Source organism: Cyanistes caeruleus, chromosome 6 (assembly GCF_971803275.1).
Source record: "Cyanistes caeruleus chromosome 6, bCyaCae1.hap1.1, whole genome shotgun sequence".
Taxonomy (NCBI): Eukaryota; Metazoa; Chordata; class Aves; order Passeriformes; family Paridae; genus Cyanistes; species Cyanistes caeruleus.
Window position 1 is genome coordinate 9454398 of NC_141706.1, and position 19060 is coordinate 9473457.

General features: G+C 38.5%; 1 protein-coding gene across 5 annotated transcripts in view; it reads left to right on the plus strand.

The window, feature by feature from the left end:
* Positions 1–17377, plus strand: part of LOC111930647 (uncharacterized) — a 34521-nt gene extending 17144 nt beyond the window's left edge. For all 5 annotated transcript variants that reach the window (XM_086894889.1, XM_086894892.1, XM_086894891.1 and 2 more), the window contains 9 exons: positions 275–10987; positions 11378–11529; positions 11609–11768; positions 13079–13231; positions 13736–13903; positions 14764–14861; positions 15227–15361; positions 16006–16120; positions 16586–17377. In XM_086894889.1, the coding sequence (XP_086751015.1) occupies positions 275–10987; positions 11378–11529; positions 11609–11768; positions 13079–13231; positions 13736–13903; positions 14764–14861; positions 15227–15361; positions 16006–16120; positions 16586–16744 (11853 nt within the window). In that variant the 3' untranslated portion in view covers positions 16745–17377. The remainder of the gene's footprint in view (positions 1–274; positions 10988–11377; positions 11530–11608; positions 11769–13078; positions 13232–13735; positions 13904–14763; positions 14862–15226; positions 15362–16005; positions 16121–16585) is intronic.
* Positions 17378–19060: the final 1683 nt, after the last annotated feature.

The window sequence follows — 19060 nt, forward strand, 5'->3', positions numbered from 1 at the left end:
ATTCATAAAAATTATGTAAGAGAAGAAATTCTGTGTTCATTTTCTCATGGCCCATTTAAATGTCAGGTGACAGCATGAACTGCTTTAAATTTCATAAACTGAGCTTTCTGTTTGCTAACACAATCTAAAGAACATCTTGTGATGTTCTTTACATCACATTGTACATTGGGTACAAGCTGATTACCTTAAATGCTTTTTCTATGTGTGGGGTGTAACTTCTTCCTCAAACAGGTGTTTGGAGTGTTCTTGTAACATTATTTTCTTGATGTTTTAGACTTTGAAACAAGACAGCATGGTGGAGTCCATGCAGCTGGACCTGGACCAGACAAATGAAGAACTTGACAAATTGAATTCAAGCCATTTGGAGGAGAGGTCTCAACTCATTCAAGATCTGCAGAAACGTGAAAGAGAAATTGATAATCTGAAAGAAGTACTGGCAGAAAAAGACAAGGAGATGTCTGTTCTGTCTCTAAACATGACGGAATATTCTGAGCAGATTATGATCCTGAAGCATCAAGTGCAATGCAAAGAGGAGGAAATGCGAGGTTTAGAAGAGGCTTTATCAAAGGCTGATAGGGAAATGCATTTGCTGAAGGAAGTACAGACAGCTGATGTGAGAGATGCCAGTATGAAGATCTCTGCCCTTTCTGAGCAGAGTGACACCATGAGAATGGAGCTGGAGAGAGTTAGAGCTGAAAATGAAGTTAAAATGAAAGAAAATGAGGAATTAATAAGGCAGAGCACTGAGAACAGCATGACAATTAAGGATCTCCGCTCTGAAATCAAGGCAAACAACGTTGCGTACCATAACAAGCTTGCAGAGTGTGAGTCACAAATTACCCTGCTGAAAGAGCAAGTTACTAAATCATCTGAAAAGCTGCAAGAAACAGAGGATAAACAAAGAAAAGAAATGGAATATTTGAAATCTCAGTTCGAGGAAAACAATGCTCTGAAGGAAAAATGGAACAGCCTGCTTAAAGAGAAAGACAGCAAAGCACAGACCCTGGAAAATGAGTTAAAGTCAATTAAAGATGCATACAACAAACTGGTTTTGGAAAATGCTAAAAAAGATGAAGAGTTGGCTGAGTTATCCAGAAAGCTCATAGAACATACTGATCATGAGGAAACAGCTAAAAAAGAGTTACAAGAGAAACAAGAGCTCATTATTTCATTAGAGCAGAAACTTGGGGCTTTGGAGAAGCAGAATGAAGAGACTAAACTTAAATTAACTGGGGATCTGAAAGCCAAAGAGACATGTTGCAAAGAACTTAATGATCAATTAAATGAAATACATAAACAAATTAAAAAATGGGAGATGGAGACACAGGAAAAAGCTTCAGCTAATAACCAGTTGCAGGCAGATCTTGAAGGGAAACAAGAAAAATTGGAAGAGCAAATAAAAGCAAATGAATATCTGAAAAAAAGTATAGGTACAATGGAAAAAGAGAACGAGCAGTTAATCAGAGAAAATGAGAATTTGTCCAAACTCCTGGATGTAAAAAAGTGTGAGTTGTTAAAGAAAACTCAGGCTGTGGCAGAATTGGAGAATAAGTTATCTCTTAGCACTGCTGAGTACGAAAAAACTCTTTCAGAACTAAATGGTGATAAAAACACTCTGGCAAAAGAGATTGAACAACTGTCAGTAGTTTCCAAGCAAAAGGAAAGTTCAGTTGCGGAACAGCTGGGGGACAAAACAAAGGAATGTGATATGCTGGCTGAGCAGTTGTCTGAAAGCAAGGAACAGACCCAACAGTTGCATGAACAAGTGCAATCACTGCTCATTCAGCTGAAGGAGATTAGAGATGAAGAAACAAAGAAAGAAGAAATGTTAAATAATAAATTATCTGAATGCAGTGGTCTAATCCAAGAGCTCAGCCATAGCAGGGAAAATAATTTACTCCTGCAGGAACAAATTCAAAGCATAACTTTGAATTTTGAAACTGCAAATAGGTCTCTAGAAGAGAAGAATCTTCAAAATGATTCATTACGTAAGGAAGTGGAAGAGAGTAAGCTTTGTGTTGTAGCGTTGCAGGATGAAATAAAAAACCTTAAAGATGAAAAAACTAAATTAACTCAGTTGGTAGAGGAAAGAGACCTGGCTGTGAAAAGTCAGGGTTCAGAACTTGAGAAGTTTCGGACGCAAATTTTTGAAAAAATGGAAGAAAATACAGTGTTAAATAATCAGCTACAGCTATTGAGCAAAGAAGTGGAGGTGCTTAGGCATGAAAAGGAGGACTTTTCAAGGTTATTGAGTGAGAAGTCACATGAATGTAAATGTCTCCAGTCTGAAATTACTTCAGCAAGGCACCAAGCACAAACAGCAGCTCTAGAAAATGAAAAATTGAAAGCAGATCTAGAGACAGTTAATGTTACAGTAATCAAAAAGTCAGAGGAAATAGCTGCTTTAACTTCACACCTGTCCCAACAAAGTCATAATATTTTGGATTTGAAGGACCAAATTGACAGCCTGTTGATGGAGAAAGAAAACTTGAAAATTACCTTTGAGGAAAAAGAAACTCTCCTTTCTGAAAAGGAGGCTTTGATTCAGGAAGCGAAGGATAAACTAGCAGGAGAAGAGCGATACGTGGAATTCATTGCAGATCTGCGATTGCAGATACAAGCCCTGAACTTCGAAGCCAATGATCTCAAACATGCATTGCAGGAAAAAGAAAATGAATTGAAGAGGCAAGCCCAAGAATTTAAGTTATTAAAAGATAAATCTGAAGAGTCTGATGTACTTAGGGTTCAACTGTCTGAGAATATGGAGGTTATTTCTAACCTTCAAAGTCAGCTTAAAAACATGACAAAACAATTGTCCCAGTTGAACGATTCAGTTGTACAGAAAGATGCATCTTTAAAACAAAAGGTAAATGAATGCATCAGTTTAAAAGCACAGCTTTCTGAGGTACAGGATTCTTGTGTTGTGCAGGAGAAGCAGTTACAGCTTTTAGCCTCTGAATCAGAACAGTTAAAAGTACTTGTTTCAGAAAAAGAATCAGCCATCAACAGTATTTCAAAATTCAGTGAGAATGTAAAGATGCAACTGCAAGAAAAAGAGACTGAGTGTGGTGTCTTAAAGAAACAGATGGTGGAGCTGCAGGAAATGAAAGAGAATTTCCAAAAAGAAATAGAGCATCAGAAGAATGTAATAACTGAGATGGACCTGTCCTTATCAAAAAAGGAATCATCTCTTATAGAAAACAAGAGTCTCCTTGAAACTCTGAAGGAGAAAGCAAGAAAAGATGAAGAGAAGACACTTTTAATTTCTCAGCTCCAAAGTCAGGTCCATGAACTAACACAAGAACTACAAAACTCTAAAGAGCTAGTCCGTGAGAAAGAAAATGCCTGTTTATCTCTTCAGGAGAAAACTGAAGCACAGGATAAGCTGAGAACTGAGTTGAATGTGGCTCTTGGGCACAAAGATGAAGTTATTGCGGGACTGCTTAATTCTTTAAAGGAGAAAGATGCCAGCATACAGTTGGCAGAGAGCAATGTTAATGCTCTTTCTAGTGAGATTGATGTTCTCAGATCCAAATTAGAAGAAAGTGGAACAGCCATGAAAAACCTGACTGAAGAATTTCAGGAAAAGAATGAGAAGCTTGATAACCATCAGAAAAAAATTGATTCTTTGACTGTTGAACTTGACTCTCTTAAAAATGAGCACCAAAAAGCACTAGACCAAATAAATACCCGGGAACAAGAACTACAGCAGAAAGACTTGGCTGTGGAATCTCTGTGTGTGACATGCACTGAACAGGCAGAAAAATTGGAATGTTTGAAGTTGGAGTTCAACAATGTAAATTCCAAATCATCTCAAGACTGCCATGACAGCGCGCTTTTAATAAATAGTCTGCAGTGTCAGGTGGAGTCTTTAGAGAAAGAAAAAAAACTGTTGCAAGAGGATGTTGGTAAACTGATGGCTGAAAACACACAACTTACTGCATCTCAGACTGATTTGCAAAAAAAATTGGAAGAGCTCTGGAAAATCCATGAAAAACTAGAAACCAGTGAGAATTATTCAAGGATGCAGATAGATGCTGTCAAACTGCAGATGAAGACTGAAAAAGAGAAGTTACAGATGCAGGTTAGTGTGAAGGGTGAAGAACTTTCTAAATTAGAACTTAAATGTCAAACTCTAGAACAAAGTCTGCTTGAGTCAGAAAACAAATGGGTGACAGAACTTGATAGGGCAAATTCACAAAATAATGATCTTATTGAGCAATTGAGCAGTTCAGAAAGTGAAATGAAATCAAAAGATAGCAAAATCCAGTCTTTGCAGCAAGAGCTGGATCTTATAAAAGAGAAATTAACTCAGAGCTTATCTGCGTTACTTGGTAGTAGGCTTTTATGTAAAGAAAAGAAGGCATTAATTTCAGATTCTGAACTGCAGCCAACCGATTTCCAGTTGGAAAAATTCTCCAGTCTGGTAACAGCTATTCTGAGCAAAGAAACAGAAGGAGAATGTTTGCAACTGATGCTTTTAGAAAAGCAGAAAGAAATAGACACCATGAAAGATGAATTAAGAAGTATGGAGTTGCTTGAGAAGCAGAAGGAGGTGCTGCAGAATGACATGGAAAAGATGAAAGGCAAATACACGTCTGAAATTGAATGTCTGTCAAAAGAAATGGTCTCACTCAAGGAAACATTAGGGAAACATGAGTGCCTCCTGAAAGAAAGGGAGGAGTCTTTGGCAGAAACAAGTAAGCAGGTGGAATTTCTTGAAGACAAGATGAATAAATCAGAAGAAATGTTAAGAACTAGTCAAGAAAAGCTGCAGGCTGAAGGTAAAATAGTAGCAAGTCTCCTTGAAGAAATGGGGGAAAAAGATCACCTCATCAAAAATTTAACTTCCCAGGTCAATCAGCAGAAGGATTTAATTTCTGGTCTAAGCCAGCAAATGAAAGAAAAAGACTCTTCTGTTACTCAGGTCATGGAGTCATTGTCTAATGAAATGCTGAATTTTTCTGAAGAGAGGAGTACATTGAATGCTAAACTGCAAGACCTTGAAGCTGTTCATAATAGTTCAGTGGCGGAGCTAAACCGAGTATTGCAGGAACTTGGGGATTGTAAGAAAGAACTGGAACATAACCAGGTTATGTTAAGCAGTAGAGAAGCTGAGTTTAAAGATTTAATGAATGAAAAAGAGGAGATGAAGTGTAATCTTGAGAAAATGGGCAAGGAAAAAGAGAATCTGAAAAAGAAGCTTCAAGCAGCATTGATAGTAAGAAGAGATCTATTGCAAAAAGTTGGGAAATTAGAAAAGAGTGGGCAGGAAGAAATAGAAAAAGAGCAGAAAAAAGCAGAGGAGCTTTTGAAGCAAGTTAATGAGTTAACAGACAAACTAAAACTAATTGAAGGACAAAGTAATGATCTTGAGTCTCATCTTGGAACTTTGAAACAACAACTTGTAGAAAAAGATGCTAAGATAAGTGATCTGACCAAAACCTTATGTTCAAGAACATCGTATTTAGAGGAACTTCAGCACAGTATCGCAGAACTGAATGATGTCATAGGTGAAAAACAAAATGTTTGTGAGCAGAGCCTAAAATCTTTAGGGGAGAAGGACTGCATGCTCACTCATCTGCAATCTGTGCTTGATGAAAGAACAAGGGCATATCAAGAGGAACGTTCTCAATTGCTGTTGACTCTTGAAGAGGTGAAGTCTGAACTTAAAAAGAGAGAAGAATTGTTGAGAAATTCCAGTTTAGAAGAGCCTGGTTCAAGTGCTGGAGACAGGAATGAATGTCTGAATCTCAACAACAGCGCTAATGCCATGAATCAATTGCAAAAAGAAAAAGAAGCTTTGCAGAGGGAGCTTTTGGTCATGAAAGAAGATATGAAAAAATTCCAGCAGGAAAGAGAAGAGCACCTTAAACTCACAGCAGATTTTGATGAACAAAAAACCCACCTTGAGCAGCTCAGGCAAGAACATAAAGTACTCTGGGAAGTTCTCCAAACAAAATGTCAAGGGCTGGGCTTTAACCAGTTAGAAGGGAAGGAGCTGGTTCCACCCAAGGCACTGCTGGGAGAAGACCAAGCTGACCCAAGGAGTTTGGAATCAGACAAACCAAGAAACAAAGTTCAGGTTGGATCCTTGAAAGAATCAGAAAACATGATCACTTCAGTACCAAGTGAAGACACCGAGCTAAAAGAACTAAGAAGTGATTATGCAAAACTTAAGGAGGAAACAGAGATGTTAAGGAAAGAGCTCAGAAAAATATTGGTTGAATTTGGTGATGATCAAGAAGAAACAATCAGTTTAAAGTCTTTGAGACAGGAGGAGCAATGTCAGGGTAGCTTGTTGGAGAACATAAAGCATCTACAGAAAAACCTTAAAGCACATCTGACTGAAACTGTAGAGCTCAAGGCAGTGCTTGAACATGTGAATAATGAGAAAAAAGCACTTATTAAAAAAAATGAAGAGGATTACAGGGTGAGCCAGGAGGAACTGCAGAGGTCAAGAATTGAAGCTAAGCAGGAGATTGCAGGAAAGAATGAGGAAATAGAAGCACTGAAATGTTCACTTACGGATTTAAAAGAGAAACTTGGTCTTGAAAAAGAATTATTAAACAAAGCCATAAAGGAGGGGCAGGAAGAAGCCCACCATTACAAAACAGCATTTGAAGATATGAAGGGTGAGAAAGAGGAACTTCTCAGCTCTTTGGAGAAGTCCAATTTGGAACTAATTAAGATGAAAAAGGAGGTAGAACATTTCAGTGAAGAAAACAAAAATCTTGCGGCAGAGCTGTGTATGCTGCGTGAGAAAGCTGGGATGAGTAAACCTGTGGTGTTGGGTAAAGAGCTTAAGGAAGAAACTGGGACTGAAAAGGAATTGGGAGAGGTTGGTTCAGGAAGTAATTCCTGTCAAGGGAGTTTGGAAAGAAAAGTCACTGCTTTTCAACTGTCAGAGACTGATTACTCTGGGAAAACTAAACTGAGAGAAGCAGCAGAATTTGAAATTCAGAAACAAATGCAAACAATGGAAGAGCCAATGGTAAAACCTGCAAAGTTAAATGATTCCAAAGCCCAAGAGCAAAGAGCTGTAACAGAAGACAGATCCAGAGAGCGCCTCCAAAGGAAATTACAGGCGGCTTTAATATCACGTAAAGAAGCCCTGAGAGAAAATAAATGTCTAAAGGAACAGATTGATCAGTTGATGTTGGAAAGAGAAGAACTGGTGAACAAGACAGGAATGATGGAGCACTTGCTAGAGCTTGGCAGAGAAAAGCAGAGTTCAAGTGCTGTGGCACCATTGTCTGGAGAGGAGAGCCTTGCTTCAGAAAATGCGAGGCTGCTGACTGAAAATGAAAACCTCACTGCAGCATGTGAAAGTCTGAAATCCACTATGGAGTCCATAGTCCAGGAAAAAGAGGCCTTTTCTTTCCAATTAAATACCTTAAAAGATTCTCAGACAGTTGAATTGACAGGATGGAAGGCTAAACATAGTGAATTAAAGCAAGAGTATGAATCGCTTCTTCAGGCATATGAGAATATCAGTAGTAAAGTGGCAGATATGAGGCAAGTCATTGATCTCAATAGGAAAGAGAAGCAAGAGGCTGTTCAAAGACTCAGGGAAGGACAGTCTGAAAAGGAGGCTCTGCAGAAACATTTACAAAATCTCCTTGATGAAAATGAGGTTATTAAGAACCAACTGAAACAACTCAGTGAATCCAAGAAAATGGAGGTCGAGGAGTTACAGAGCAAAGCAGAAAGGCAAATCCTTGAGCAGGAGGCCAGGATGCAGGAACACCAGGCTCGTCTGTGTGAGCTCACTGAGCAGAACCATCAGCTGATGGAGGAGAATGAGCAGCTGAAACAAACCTCTGAAAACCTAAAGCAGGCTTTAGAGAAAATTCAGAATGAGAACGATGTCCTTCATAATAACATCACTGTAACTAAAGCAGCCTTGGGAGAACTGCAGATTCAAATGGAAGTGTACCAAAATGATACACAATCCAAAATCAGTGATGCATTATGTGAGAATGAATCACTGTTAAAGAACATTAATGTGTTAAAGGATAAACTCTCTGAAAAAGAACAGGCTGTGCTTGTCCTAGAACAAGAAAGAAAGTTAATTTCAGAAAAAGCACAAGAAACTGAGGAATCTTTGCTCCACAAAAGTAATTGTCTAACAAAGCTAGACACGGAATGTAAAAGTCTAACACAAGAAATTGTTAGTCTAAATGAAAAAGTTAAGATTTTAGAGGATGACAAATGTCTGTTACAGGAAGAATTAGAAAATGTACAAGAAAGTTCTTACAAAGTAAAGAATGAGAGAGAATTTCTTGAGACAGAATTGCTTAATCATGTTAAAAAAGTTGATCATCTTACTGATAGGATGAAATCGGCAGAGGTACAGAATAACTTGCTGTTACAGCAGCTGGAAGAGTTAAAGGCAGAAAAATCTAATGTGATTAGAGAAAAGGAAGAGCAGCAGTTCCATCTTGTAAAGATGTTTGAGGAGAAGGTGAAAAGTGCTCAGAGGGACAATAATGGGACTAAAAACAGAACAAAAGAATTGCAAGAACTCTTAAAGGAGAAACAGCAGGAGATCAACCAATTGCAAAAGGATTCTATAAAGTTCCAGGAGCTGATCCTAGATTTGGAAAGATCTATGAAATTGTCACAGTCAAAAAATGAAAAATTAGAAAAGGATTTAAGTAATGCATCAGAAAAGCTGGAAGAATCAAATGATGAAATACTTCATCTCAAGGGAAAGCTTTCTGCACAGATGAACCTGTTGGAACAGTCAAAGAGGGAAGTGGACAGGCTTAAAGACGAGAATCTAAACTGGAGGAAAGAACTTCAGAAGAAGGGAGATGAACTGCAGCTTCAAAAGAGAGGATATGAGAGAGAATTGGAATTTCATCTCCAGCAGCTGAAATTGCTTCACAAAAGTGAAATGTCGAACCTGGAGGAAAGACATGGTGTGCTTGAGAGGGAAAAAGATCGGGCAATGAGTGAAGTTCAGGGTTTGCAGGAGGAAGTTAGCACAAAAGACACGCAGAACAAGCAGCTGCAGGCAGATCTGAATGCAGCTCTGGCACGATTGGCTGCTTTCACAAAGTGCATGTCCTCCCTTCAGGATGACAGGGACAGGGTCATCACCGAGATGAAAACCTGGGAAATGCAGTTCAAAGAGGCCATTCAAAACAAGGAGAAACAGCTGGAAGACAGTAACAAAAGAATAGTGGCCTTGCAAGATGAATTGAAAGATAAAATGACTCAGATTCAAGAACTAAATATCAAATATTCTGTGGTAGAAGAAACAAAGGATGAACTGTACTTGAGGCAAAAGTCTGTTGATAGACAGCGCTATGAAGAGCTCTGTAGGATAAAGGAAGAAAATACCTTCTTTTTTAACAGACAGCAAGAGCTAGAGAGCGTTCTTCAGTCCAAAGAAGAAGCTTTGCAAGCACTTCTGAAAGAAAATAATTCTCTTAATCATCTCATAGAGAGTAGTAAGAGTGCAGGAAGAGAGATAAAAGCTCTGGAAAGTAACTTTACAAGACAGGAGCAAGAGTTGCAAGAGCTTCTAGCAGAGAAGGAAAAAATGAATGCTGAATTGCAAAAGCAGATTACCATTTCTGAGCAAATGAAGATCATGCTAAATAACAAAGACAAAGAAATTTCCTTACTCATTTCTTCAAAAGGGGATGAAATTTCAGATTATCTGATTCAAGTACAGACTCAGCATAGGAATCAGATCAAAGACTATGAACTTCAGGTAAGGTCTTTGCAGATGGAGAGACAACAAGCTGAGGAGTCCTGTCAGAGGCTGGAAAATGAGCTGAGAAATCTCCAGGTGAAAACAGAAAAAGCAGGTCAGGAGAAAGCTGTGATTGCCAGTGAAATAGATGCCTTTAAAAAATCCATGTCATCTCTCCAGAATGACCGGGATGATCTTATTACCAGATACAAGGAGCTGGAACATCTTCACCAGGATGTCTTAAATCAGAGGGACAGTCTTCTAGTTGGCAGTGCAAGTGAGACTAATGCTTTGAAACAGGAGTTAAGGGTCCTCCTCAATAGGATAGATGATCTGCATTCTGAAAATGCAATGCTGAATGCACAGCTGCTAAAATACAGGGAAGATCTTAATCAGGTTTTATCTCTGAAAGACCACCAGCTAAAGGACTTACTTAAGCAGAAATTGGAGTGTATTAAAAGCCTTGAGCATGAAAAATACGATCTTCAAAAACAAATAAAAGAGATGCAGCTTTCCAGTGAACTGCAGAAGGGAGCTGCAATGACTTTGGAACATGAGAATAAAAAATTGGCATCTAAAGTAAATGATTTAGAATCTCTAATCACATCACTAAACAAAGAGAAACTTGTTTCTGAATCTGGAGAGAAGCTGCTAAATAGTGAGAGTATTCAGAAAAAAGAATCCAATGGACAGCATGGGGGAAAGCTTCAGAAAAAGGTTCAGGAACTCCAGAAATCCAGAGGCAGAAATGCAGATGAGGAGTACAGTGGGACTCATTTGACACTTGAAGGAGGAGATAAACCTGATGCTTCTGTGGAGAAGATGCTGCTTGAAGTTCAGTCTCAGAACAGTGAGTTGAGATCCCAAAATGAGGCCTTTGGGAAAGCAATGACTGCTCTGCAGAATGACAGAGATCGGATCATAGAGGACTTCAAAGTTCTTCAGAGCAAATACACCTCTGAGCTCAAGACTGAAAGAAAAAAAGGGGATGAACTTGCAGCTGTATTGGAGGGGTTTAAATCCCATCTCATCAGTATCCTCAAAGAAAGCTCTCTTCTGAATGGGGCTGTCCTTGATGCTGCAGATCAGGTTACCCTTGCTCAGGTGGCTGATGACATTGGAAACGTCTGTAGGACTTTAGTCAGTCGGGAGCTGGAGGTGAGCAGGCTCTCAACCGAGTGCAGGAATTATGTCCAGCAGATTGAAGCATTTGCCAAGGCTATGGCCAGTCTCCAGGATGACCGAGACAAATTGCTGCAGGAGCTCAGCCATCAGAAGGTAACTTCTGAAGCCAAGCATGGCACAGCTTAATTTCCCATTGATGGCAGCAACATCAATGGGAGAAATTCTTTTAAAAGTAGTTTGGATGTGCCTCAGAACAATGGGGAAACGTTGGTAAGTTGTAATTAGCCACATGGCTCTGTAATTTTCTTCATGCAGAGAATGCTTTGAGACATGATGGCTTTTAGAGTTTAACTCTGTGTGAATGCTAAGATAGCAACTGTGTACCCAGAGGAGGTGTGTTTACAATTTTGGGAGTTCAGGTAATTACCCTGTTAAACAAAGCAAATGGGGAAAACTTTAGTCTGTAATTAGAGTTTTAGCACTAATCAAACTTCACCCATCTGGTTTTCATTCCAGTTCACTAATGATGTTTATTAAACCTAGGCTAAAGAAGGAGCCAGCCTTGCAGCTGTTGAAATATCCAAACTGAAGACCAAGGTTGATGATTTGGAAAAGGCTTTGCATCAGACAAAAGCCTTCCAGGCAGAAACTGAGAGAGAAATCACATCATACCAGAATGAGCTGGCTGGATTAAGGTAAAACAGTACAGCTTTATCCTCTTCATTTATTTGTATAGAATATGGAATTACTTAGCATCTGATGTTTTATGTTCAGAATGGAAAAAAGCCTCCTCCTCTCCGAGTCCCAGGCACTGAGGAATCAGTGTCAGATCACAGTGGCTGAGAAAGACAAGCAGATTGCAGAGCTCCAGAGGCTGCAGCAAGACATGATTGGGAAGAAGTCACTCCCTGCTGGCAGCAGTTACCCAGTGAAGGTAAAAAAATGGAATGTAGCAGGAATATAAAATGCAAGGTAGCAGTTTATTATCTGAAATTTGCAGCCTGCTTCTCAAAAGAGCAGTCTGTAGTAATCTCGTAAATTATTGTCTTAAGCTAGTTAAATCCAGAATATAAAAGGAAGAAGTTGAAAAAAAATTAAATGGGTTTATTTCTTTCAGATTTATTACGGCTGTAACCCATTTTCAGGGACAGGCTTTTTAAGAGGATCAAAAAAGAGCTCGTGGTTTTACATGGACAGCAAGTTTCACAGTTTGTATAGTTGATGCAGAGAGGTTTTAAACACCTAATGAAGCTCATCCTTCAGATCCTAAATCCATGTCTAGTTATTGAAAATTGGACTAGGACCTAACTGGGGGAAAAAGGTGAATGGAAGTGCTCTTGTCCTTCCCCTGAAGCAGCTGTAGCTGGCTTCAGCCAGGAACAAAATCCTGTATTTAGAAAGGCAGCAGCTGACATCCAGGCTGGCAAATGCTGTTTCGTAGACTCTCATGAAAGATTCAAGGAAAGTGCTATTTTAGAATAGTCTTACTTACCTTTTCTCTGCCAAAGGAAGAAAGTATTATTCATTTAAATTTCATTAAAACCAGCATTTTAGTTGCTGAATTTTGTATGCTGTTCATTTTCTGTGATTACAATAATGAGTAAGAGCTATTGACCAGTAATGTCTGTGGGTTATGAAGTATTTTATGTGGTAAAAACCTTTTTTTTCATGATTGTATGAGTGAATAGATTCCATAAAGCATTAGAGATGGCACATATCCTTCCTTTATTGGCCATTAATATCAAAATGTTGAGCTGCCAGAGATAAGGAAAGCCAAAGATGTAAATTGGTAATAAATTTTTTTCAAAATGGATTCTTTTGGCTTTAAATTTATATTTACAAAACAGCTCTTTTACAAGTCATGAATACAAGACTTTATTAGCTTGAAAATAATTTTTGAAATGTGTTTTTTATTAATCCTTTGCTATTTTTAATCTTTGTTATATTTTTTGGGCTTCACATTATTTGCAAATTAAAAATCAGGTTGGGTTGCCTTTTTGTGGTAATTTTTTGTTATTTTTTAATGCAAATTATATTTGCATTAAAATTATAAATTATATATACACTATATATATATAAAAAAGTAATCTTGTCTTTAAAGTGTTTTTTTAAATATGGTATTAAGGTGTGAGAAGAAAATAATCTTGTGAAAAAGGAATTCTGTAGAGTCTATTTAGTGTTGGGGTTATGGATTATTTAGAAAACTCCTGTCCCATTTACCCTGAATATCCTGATATTTTTAAGGCTTTGGAAACTGCCTCCCTTGCTGGAAGTGCTGATGGAGCAGAGGAAATCAAACATGTTCTGGCTGAGAAGAACCAGCTGCAGACTGAGCTGCAGCGCTGCCTCCAAGAGATGCAGCAAAAGGACCTGCGTTTCCAGCAGATTAATTCCAAGGTACTTTGGAATAACAGCTCTGATCCTGAAAAGCTCATGTCAGTCTGGGCTGGCTTCATGTTGAATTATTGATGAAGTGGTGGTGGATGGTATTTTACTTTGAAACATAGATATTCTAAAATAACTCAGCTTGGACATTCAAATTAAATGCCAGTTTTCTTCTGCCAGGCTTTCCTGACTGAGAGGTCAGTTTATTTGACTCTGCATTCTCAAGACATTGATGAACCTCTGAACTTTACTCACCGTCAAATATTTTTCATTCTAGACTGAAACAGGTGTCTGTCTTAGCTGGAACAAGATTTCAGCTTCTGATTTGGGTGTCCTAATGGCAGGGGAAGTCATTGCTCAGCATTCATTATTTCTTCTGCTCATAAAACATTTTAAATCCCAGCCAAACTGTGACCTTGCCAAAAAGTGGATGCAATTTTAAAACAGCAGTTCTCAAATCTGCAGGGATTTCCTGGGAGAGCTAATTTTAGTGACTTCAGTGTGAATTTCTCTCAGGTTGTGCAGTCAGCAGAGGAGAATGCTGTCCTGTCTGCCCAGCTGAAGACTCTTTCCCAGACTCTGAGGGACAACCAGCTTCATTACACTGATCTACAAAATCGTTACTTAAGGCTGGAAAGGGAATATCAGGCAATGCAAGTGACATCTTTCCAAGGCTCAGTCCAGGTAAAAAGATACAAGGAAGGTTTTTTAGGTTTCTTCCTTCTGTGCTTACACTTTTTCTGGTTTTCTTGCTAAAAATGAAGTAGAGTACTTCTTGTTGTAGTGACCTGGTACTTTTCCTGGCCCATGACTGAAGATAACTGTCTTTATTGTTGTTAAGGTGGTCTAATTTGACTTTTCATTTAAGGAAGCTGTTTTACATATTTTTTTGTTTTGAAGCATCTTTTTTGAGTTGGTCTGCAGCTGGCAGAGATAATTGGATGATCACTGCTCAGTGGATCAGGAGGTTTAGTGATAGAATCACATCAGTTGTGGATCATTTTACATTGCTTGAGTAATATTTTCAGAAGTGAGATCTACATCACCAGTTCAGCATTTCAGTACCCTTTACCAACCCCTCACACACACCTGTAAGATTATTTGAGGGTGGAACTTGATAATTTTTAAGGTCCCTTCCAACCCTGTCCTTTATGATTCATCATTATTCCTTTATTTTTAAAAAGCTTTCCTGTACTGCTTGGTTATTCATTAACAGTTATTAATAGAGCACCCTGAAATAGCATATGGATACATATAGAAAACAACCCTTGCTCTTCCACAATTGGAAATAAATCCAAACAAGAACTGTAAATGAAAAATAAATGAATAGCTGCATTGCTTCTGGAATTGTGGATGTGTAGATGCATTTCTTTCCCTTCAGACATTGTTGAGAGATAGAAATGAAGACATTAAGTGGCACAATGAATTATCTGTTCCATTGTTTTGTGGTGCTTATGGCTTCTGTAATTGAAATAAAGACTTTCAACAAGTAGAAAAATGGTCACTTGTTCATTTTGGGTTTTTTTTTCCTTCATATTTTCTAGGATGAAATCAGAGCAGAAGTTCCCCCTGGAGCGCCACGGGAGAGATCTGGGATTATTGTGGAGATAGACAATATGGAGCTAAATGAGCTTAGGAAAAGGTCAGGACTCAGAGCATGTATTAGCAATATTATTTTCCTGACAGCTGTGTTGTGAGTGTGAAAGTAATGCTTTTCTATCCCTCGGAGGCACTTCTGCAGAGAAGGGGAAGGAGTGGATTTATAGTGGATTACATGAATCATAAGCCATATTCTTGGAATTGTTATCATCTGGTAATAATTGTGGTTTGTACATAAATCAGTACATAAGTATACTGATTATTGGTGACTTTATCTCAATATTTAGGCTAAAGCATCTCATTATAATTAAGTCTGTCACAAAAAGGAAGATTTCCTAATAAAAAAAGAACAAGTAAGTAATTCTTTGGGTCCATAAAATACTGATTTCAGATTTTATTTTGTCCCAGGCTTGCAGAGACGGAGCAGCAGTATGAGTCACTGCAGCAGGGTCTCTCCCAGCTCACAGAAACACTGGCAGAGGAGAAGAGGAGGAGAGAAGCTGCAGAAGAGGCTCTTGGACTCTATGAGGAGAGAAGTAACAGGTAAAATACAGATTGTTTGCATTCTGTTTTTAGTGAGAGGTTTTCCTGTGGGTCTTAGATTTTTTTTTGAGATTCTACTACTACTTAATAATAACAATAATAATAACAAACAAACCTGTGTGTGAGCCCACAGTGCCCAAAGCAGTGAAAATCCATGTATTAAAAAGCTAAGTTAAACACTGGATCAATGTTTATAGGCTTTGGGATTTTTTTTTTTTATTTATTTATTTTTTTTTTTCTTTATTTAATTTTTCATCTGTTAGACTCAGTAGCCAGCACTATATCTTTTTTTCCAGGTTAAGAAAAAAATTTCCCATATAACAATTTTAGCAGAACCACTGGTTAGATTAAAAATACCAGTTTGTACCTGCCTAAATAAAGTGTCCCTCACTATCATCACCTGAAAATCACTGTTCAGTCAGCTGGTGATGATGTGGATTAATTCTGAATAAATGAAATACCTTGCAAGTAGATGGTAAATAGAGACTGAAAAAGACCTGGCAACATAAAGTGAGTCAGCTTTTTGTGGGGACCTTCCTTCAGTCATTTTAAGTATGCAAAATAAAGTTTTTTGTGTCAATTCAGTACTTAAAAGAGGAGACAATTCAGCAGTGCATATCTCTGTGCCTTAAATTTTTCTCTAGATATGAAGTAGGCAGTTACAGGTCTGTCTCCAGTGACTACACTGTCCAGATGGAAGCTGAGGAGGAGAGGGAAGCCTTAATCATCAATCCCAGGGAGCACGTTGTTGTGAGAAAGGTGAGGGAATGAAAGTCTTTTAAAACCCTAAATTATCAGCTCCTTAAAAGTGATGGGAAAACATCCTTCATTTCTTTATCTTGGGGCTATGAATCCAAGACCAGCAGCTGTGTAAACTGCCAGAAAACACACTGCATATGTCCAGGTTAAAAAATGTATGTAATCATATTTGTACTACACCTGTGGCCATTAAATAAACTGTCTGCATTTAATTATGCATGCCCAAAATGCAGTATGCATATTTATGTGTGTAGAGTTGCATAATACGCAGCTTGGATTCATTCCTTTCCCCTCTCATTAATGCTGGGTTTGGGGCCTTTAAATCATTTATTGCTTTGGTGTTTGGGGTCAGTTGCTGTGTCAGAGCCAAAAGATTTGTAGAGCCTCGGAAATCCAGGCTGCAGTGGATCTGTTCCTGGTTTGTATTCCTGATTCTTCCTGAGATAACTTTTGTCTCTTCCTCAGATGAAAGGAGGAGCCCTTTCCTTGCGCCGCTGGCTCCGGGGGCGAAGCCTTTACTGCTCCAAACTGCTGACGGCCCGAGCCAAATCCCGCTATTTATTCCTCACCTACCTGGTCACACTACACCTCCTTGTTCTCCTGTGCCTCACTGGTGTGCTCTGAATCCGCTGCACTCCCTGGCTGGCTCCTTTCCCCGTGGGCAGTGCCAGTCCCAGCCCGGAGACTCCTCACATGCTGCTGTTCCGCTATGCACTGGACACAGTCGTACAAATCCTTGGGACACTACACGGAATCTTGAGCTTCTCCAGTGAAATTTGTGCATATCACACTTGCTCCAAAGTTGACTTGAATTGCTCTTTAACAGTGGGAAATTATATTTGCTAAGGAGAAAATATTCCCCTCTGCCCTATAAGGAAACTGCTGCATACAAGTTATTTAATATTGTTTGTGGGTACATAATGGTTGATTACTACTGAATGGGTTGTAAATGATATCTTTTCTATACAAATTTTATTTTAAGAGTTAAACTATAAATTCTAAAGGAATATCAAGCTATTACTGTATATTGGCTTCTTGATTATAACAAGAAGTTTTATGGAGTGCAATAAATGAAGAACTACTGGATTTTTTATTTTCTTTGGTTGGGTGGGTGGTTTTTTGAGTTTTTTTTGGCTGAAAATAAAAGAATTAAGGATGTTCTTCTTTCCCATTCAGTTTGTAAAGAAATCAAGATGCACAGATCTGTGTGTGTTAATGAGGTAAGCTGATGATTAAAGATTCAGTAAAGATTCACAATTGAGGTGACATAAGTATCTTCAACTTCTTATATTATTTTCATAATTTTTTCTTTCTGTAACTTGTGGGGGTTCTGTATTTTTTTAATTTATTTGCACATTTCTTGGTGGGGCTTAGTTACTGCCTGTCTTGGAGGCAAAATGTTCCTCAGCTGCAGAACACATGAAATGCAAGCATCTAGAGACACAAGCTTACATATTTTACATGTTTCAGCTTCAAGACACAAATCAATAAATTCAGCTGAGAATCTTGTGGGAAAATGAAAATATCCAGTGAATATGGAAAAGGAAGGATTCCATCGGTTTTACCGATGAGCAGGAACAAGGTTGTCTTGGGAGATACTTTAGTGATTTATCTGCTTAAGGTATTTACCCACTGCTGCAGGTGAATACTGTAAACCACCTTCTTTTGATGGTCTTTAATATTTCTTAGTCTGGAAAAGGTCTGTATTTTTATATAAATCAAATATATTCTGCTATAGTTGATTTTTTTTTTTTAAATAGTGATGGTTCATCTCCTTTGAGTGGCTGATTCAGTCCCTGTGTTCAGCTCTGGTGTCACCCAGATACTGAGATAACTCATAAAACACCAGGTACAGTGGGAACATGAGTACTGATGATGCTGACTTTTCCCTTCCCAGCCCGTAAATGGGTGTTAGCAGAATGATAATGAGATTTTCTTAGCTAAATGTGTTATAATGAAGTAGAATGTTTTCCAAAGGCCTTTCAGTCCTTCCAGTCTTACTCATCCAGTGTGAGGGATTTTTGACCATGGGGGAGAGAAAACAACCCTCTGTACTGATGCTTAGTGAGTGGGAAAGGATCCAGAGGTGTCTGAATTTCTGTCACTGTCATAAGCACAAACTGGAAAAAAAGAAAAAAAAAGATAAATGGCTTGACATATAGATATCCTTTGAACTCTGTTCCAGAAGCTGATGAAAATTTTTTGGGAGGTGAGCTCATGTCATTTAGGAAGTAGCTTTTCCTGGATAAGTACTGCCCTGAGAGTGTGCTCAGGTTACAGTTCATGATTTAAATGCTTGGTTTCACTTGGTCTGACATCAAGCAAATTGAGGAACTTTGTTTAAAATTCTCTACCCTCAAATTCCAGTGTCTCAGCTGATGTATTTAAGAATTGAATTTCCCTCTGGTTTGTGGTGTTGGAGACAGTCTGGGTGCAGTGCTGAAATGTTGGATACTGCTGGTAAATAATTGTTTTATTGCAGTCCAGAGCCTTTTCCTGAGGATTCTGGGAGAAAAGAACAATTCATGGCAATGTGAATGAATGTTGAAACACACCAGCTACTAGAACTAAGGGATAAACATTCCCACATTAAAGCTCTTTCCAAATTGATGTGATAAAATTCTTTTTTGCCTTATTGGGGACAAGAATTTTGCTGGACGAGTGGTTTTTCATTCCTTTCCCATTTCTGAAGTACCTTTCTTTACTGAGTGAAGTTGCCAAAGGAAAAATAAAATCTTTCCCTTGTATCAACTTCCTAAAGAGGCAGTTTTCCAGTCCTAAAAATAACCCAGGGATCCATAACCAGGCCTGCCCTTGGTGAGGGTTTTGCCATGAATTTCAGGGAGACCAGGACTTCAAGGTGTTGGCCAGCTCCTGAAGCTGAGGTATTCCTGGGCAGTTGTGCCAGCTGCCTCTGGTTCTTTTTCCCAGAACAGCCAC